The 5,475-nt window shown below is 37.1% G+C and overlaps 1 protein-coding gene across 1 annotated transcript; it reads right to left on the reverse strand.

Moving 5' to 3' along the window:
- Positions 1 to 2,440: 2,440 nt before the first annotated feature.
- Positions 2,441 to 5,170, reverse strand: LOC145088648 (laccase-12-like). Its single transcript, XM_079027026.1, has 6 exons — positions 4,966 to 5,170; positions 4,651 to 4,802; positions 4,283 to 4,527; positions 4,038 to 4,166; positions 2,948 to 3,904; positions 2,441 to 2,836 (listed from the first exon to the last, which is right to left on the reverse strand). Exons 1-6 carry the CDS (start codon positions 5,110 to 5,112, stop codon positions 2,706 to 2,708), a joined length of 1,761 nt encoding a protein of 586 aa, XP_078883152.1. The 5' UTR covers positions 5,113 to 5,170; the 3' UTR covers positions 2,441 to 2,705.
- Between the last annotated feature and the right edge of the window lie 305 nt (positions 5,171 to 5,475).

Consider the following 5,475-nt stretch of genomic DNA (forward strand, 5'->3'; position numbering starts at 1 on the left):
AATGGTATTTTGAACTAATGATATTTCTTGACTTGGAGTTTTTTTTATGTAAATGGTGTTTTATATCAACAAAAAATTAAGGAAAAATTTTGTTGTGAAAAATGGAACGTTACACCTCTGATTTGTTACTTCGTCAATAAGTAGATGACTCAAATTCAGAAATAACCATACAGGAAAATAGAAAAAAAAAAAAAACACAGACCCATATACAACCATGTTGGTATTGCAGAGTATACAATCCAGGATCCTACACATATCATACCCATGGTTAAACCCTATGAGTATAGATGCTTAATTCCCTCCACAGAGAAAGCTATTGCGGACATCGATATCTAGAGACAGAAATAATTTCTTGATTTCTAGATCTGGTGATGGGTTTATGATTTCCGAATTCTCTTGATCTGGTTTCGATTTTCTTCTTCGATATATTTGATTTCCAAAGATAGTGATTTTGGGGTTTTGGTTTCTTGATTTATAGAGAGGAAAACAACAATGGTTGATGATGTGAATCTATATTTGTTCTTTTTTGGTGATTTTTAATACCGATGGTGCTAATGGAATTCTGATTTTTGGTTAGATTTTGGAATTTCTTGAAGTGTTTATCTATGAATTTATATGTGGAGAAAAGCATATGTGAAATTTATGATGGAAAAGTATATGTGGAATTGCGGATGTATGGTTTGCAATAAAGGTGTCAAAAAAGTATATATGTGACACTTCCACTAGTTGATTTAGGTCAGTGGGACAAGTTACATTCACCTTATATTCCCATAAAGCCAACAAAAATTTTTAGTGAATGATTAGATCAATTCCGGAAACATTGTAGGGCTACAATGTCATTTTCCTTTTTTAAAAAACCTAGATTATCCTAAACCAAAACCAGCTACATCGATATCCATTTCACTTATAAAAATCCAGTCAAATTAAACCGGTTTGGAATTAACTGAATCCGACAACCTAGGAAACCAACAATAACCTAACTAGATTTTATAAAACGGAAAGTGATCCGAAAACAACAGTTTTTTGCCAAAACCTGTTTCGGTTTTATCCAACGCATTTCTACTAACTGATGGCTAACGATTCAATATTGTGTTGCATGGTAGCTTGTTTGACGAGTTGGATAGTACGGATTGACTGCTACGAACTCATAATTATCTTTACGTTTAAACTTGTACTTTTTGTTATTTTGTACTTACGGATAGACAAATAGTTGTATTAGGTAGTTCGGTTTGGTATTTCAGTACTTGTAGTACTACAAGTGTTTATATGGTCCTCAGTTTGTGGTCCTTGAGATGCATTCAATCGATAAAATGTTCAATTCACACTTTTCTGGTACATAATTCCTTGCTTCTCTGGTATACTGCTGTGAAGTTTGAGCTAGATCATAATCTCAAATCGCATAGGATGCAACTAACGTAGGTTACCCTTTTTCTGGAGTTGTTTCTCAATATAAAGAACAAGTTTGAGCTTTCTTCTTGATTGTGGTGATCCCCTTATTTCCGACGGCCAAACATTATTAATGATTTAAATATTTATACATTCTGGTGTATGGTTGTTTTAGAGATTAGTTAGCCCTTTACACACAGAAGGGAAAAAACTAAAATGTACGTAAAGCGCTCACTATCTTTTTAAAAGTTTTAGATGTTGATTATGAGAATTCTCTCTAGTTTTCTTAATTCACTTACTTAATTTGTTGACTTTATCATTGGTGTATTATTCTTATCCCATTTCTTTCTTATAGGTATCATCGATTAAGGAGTGATGCGGACCTAGCAAGGAGAGTCATGCTTTTATGTTTTTAGAGGACTTTGATCGAGCAAACAAAGGGGATTTACGTAAATAACCATAACTTGGCTATGGGGATCTGTTATTCTGTTTTCGGCATGTGACCAATCGAAGTTTGAATCGAGTGGCACACCATGGTAAGTTGCCAAAGGGGATTTACCTATTTTTAGTCCAAAAAACGCTTTCTAACTTAGTTATGGACATTTTTGTTTTTACTTTTTAAAATTTCAAGTTTTGTGTTTTTTGGTTTGTGTTTGGCCCGCGGCCCTTTGGGTCCGTTTAAAATTATGTTTCTTATGCTAATGTAAGTTGGATATTACTAACAATTTAAAAAAAATATATTTTCTTCACAATTGTGTAGTTGAAACCAGATTTTAAACCTCATTTCCACGGTATTCATTGAATCAATTGTTTGTGTTAGCATTCTGCATCAAGAAGAGATCCCAAAAAGCGTTGTCGACGGACTTTGGGAACATAGGTTTTTGGCCATGCACAATGTAGACTCTCCGTGGGGTGTGACCCTTAATTAATTGGTCACTATAATAATAATAATAATAATAATAATAATAATAATAATATAGAATAAAATGGATGAGTATTGATATATACAAGGATGGCAAAATGAATCATAAAATTCGAAAGTGATCATATATAATACCGAAATAATGATGATCTAGCTTATTGCATTCGAAACAAGGTATATAGGTATATATGTGAATATGTTTGATCGCCTTTGAATCTATAAAATACAATATGCTTCGTATATTAATCTAAGCTCTTCACCTTCTTCCGTTGGTGAAGCTGGCTCTCAGAAATGCCATAATTAACAGAAGAAAAACAAAATGAGAGTATCCCAAATATTCCCCAATGTGGGGCAATACAACAAATTAATCTTCTTGAGAATGCTATAATTTAAATATTTAACAAACGGGCAAGTCTGCTGGTGGTTTCTGTAATTTCTGGGATACTTCCAGCCCATCTTCTACTAACAACACCGTTGCCAAACCCCACCCGATGTGAACATCCAAGTGACAGTGCATAATCCAGGAACCTGCAGAGGAATGCAAAACATGAAAATAATTAAGGGATATAGATCTAGAAAATGTAATCAAGCTAGCTTTTATATATTAATTGACTTGATTGATATCCGTTCTTAATTCACCTGGATTATCAGCCACAAATCTAATGACTGCCCACCCACTGACCGGTAAACTAGCGGTATTTCTTAGAGGTGGATCCACGAGGTTGAATTTAGATGTGTCGGTTGCCGGATTGAAGTTTCCAAATCCTTCTGCAATTATGTAGAAATCATATCCATGAAGATGGATTGGGTGGTTCTCGGCCGTTGAGATGTTTGTACCTTGCAACACAATCTGCACCGTTGCTCCATATTTTATCTTGTACACCTTGGTGCCTCGAATAGGTTGCCATAGAGACTGGGGTACATTACCAGTATAATCAAAGGTCACAGGAGGGTTCGCCGGAAAGTCAGTGGTGAAAACTCCGGGAACGCCGAGGTGATGTGCTTGGAGGATGGTGAAATTGGATGGGAGCACAAAAGATACGTTGTTCATGCTCGCAGTGAATCGAGTCCTGTTTGGCGCCTGACACGTACTGGCCGGCGCTGTTGGTGGGCATTGAAGTATCCCAAGGCCGGCAGTAATAAACATATTGACGTCGATGTCAGTAGGAACCTCCACTTTTTTCGGGCTCCGGAAGCTGGTGCTGAAGGAGGTGGCGGTGGCGGTGTCATTATAAGCTGGGAGAGAAGGCATAACGGGCTTTGAAGACAGACCCTTTGCCGGACATGGGGCGGTTTTGTACTCCAAAATGGCGGTTGTGGTAGTGTTGTCGAACGGAACTCCTTGTGCACTGGCGTAAGCTCTTCCGGCAATGTAGTATCGAGCTGGTGGCTGGTCGGCTTTGATGAGTACATCAGTGGTTTGGCCTGGTCCAAGCATGAGCACCGAAGTGGTGAAGGGTTTCACGTAGGATGCATCCGCCCCCACGACGATGAACTTGTGGTTAGCTATCGTGAAGAAAAGCTGTTGATTTAAACCGGCATTGATCACCCTCATTAGGTTCGTCTCTCCTGAATCCACTGGAACTATGACAGTATCTACATTATCGAAAAAAGAAAACCGTGTTAATTAATTAACATAGTATGTATCAAGATTCATCAAATTATTAAAAGCCCACTTTATTTTTTTTTCTTTTCTGAGTTATATAAACGAGATGATGAAGAAGCAAACCTTTGCTGGAGCAGTTATAGAGATCTCCAGGTTGACCATTGATGGTAAACGCATCAGAAATATTCGGACCTCCTCCTGTTCTCATGGCTTCCCTTATAACATCGAGTGGGTTAGCATTCCACCATTCACCTGATCATCATCGTACGTAGCTTATTAATTATGTCAGGTATATATTTCAATCACGCGAAAGCGAAATGTAAATTTAATTTGTATCTTATTCATTAGTGGATAATTAAGTAGCATACCAAGAACCACGACTGATTCACGTTTTGGCTTCTGAAACGGATATGAATCTCCTTGTTTAGGGCGAATAACAAGAGCACCATAAACAGTGGCTCTGACCCACGAGCTATGTGCATGCCACCATAGCGTCCCTTCTTGCCCTGAAATTGTGAACCTGTAGGTGTAACTCCCTCCTGGTCTAATCGGACATTGAGTGATGAACTCGGGTCCATCTGCCCATGCTGTTGTTATTTGCCTAACACCGTGCCTGAACAATTAATTAATATATCAGAAAAACAAATTATTTTTTGTGGTTATTCTTATATATAGTCATGTCATGCGAGATCGAATAATATATATGCATGCATGCATGGGGTTACATATATAGTACCAATGAATGGTAACGTTATCTTTAGCTCTATTGACGACATTTATCACCAAACTATCACCATTGTTCACTTCCAAGGTCGGTCCTGGTAATTGCCCATTCACTGTCATAACAGTCTGGGTTTTGCACAAGCGTGTCACTTTCGTTTCTTGAACCTAATCCCATACGAAAATCGTTAATTAGTATATATGTACCTCGATCGACACATATAGCAACAAATATATATATATATATATATATATATATATATATATATATATATATATATATATATATATATATATATATATATGTAGTAAATGTGACGAAATAACATACGACGAAGTCATGGTAGTGAGTTTTTGCATATGCCAAAGAGACTATGCTCGAAAACAGAAGCAATAAGCTGGTTAAGGTTCGCCCCATTGTCACCATATTGTCGGAGTACTTTTGGGTGTTGTTTTTCGTTGTAAAGGCGGTGTGCATGCAAATATTGAACAAGGGGAAGTTAGAGATTACTTGTGGAATAGCTAGGGAGAGAGAAGAGTTATTCATATAGAGAAGAAGAAATGGAGATAGTTGCTTGAAGTTGGCAAAGTAGGTTTTGATTTTGGGGCTTGGGGTGATGGTCAATTCACAAAGGCAACATTGTTCAACCTTAGTTGGTGCACCCACTGACCTATCACAAGGCGATCAAAGTTTTCCATGATGCTTGCTTCATAAGCCTTCTTTCCTGTCTTTTAATTATTAATTAAGCTATTAAACGCATTTTACTTTCTTTAGTGGACTATTCTCACCAAATCGGCAGAAACTATGTAGCTTGCTCGGGCTTTATGTTATTAAAAGATA

Source organism: Lactuca serriola, chromosome 2 (assembly GCF_051521515.1).
Source record: "Lactuca serriola cultivar US96UC23 chromosome 2, Lser_US96UC23_V15, whole genome shotgun sequence".
NCBI lineage: Eukaryota > Viridiplantae > Streptophyta > Magnoliopsida > Asterales > Asteraceae > Lactuca > Lactuca serriola.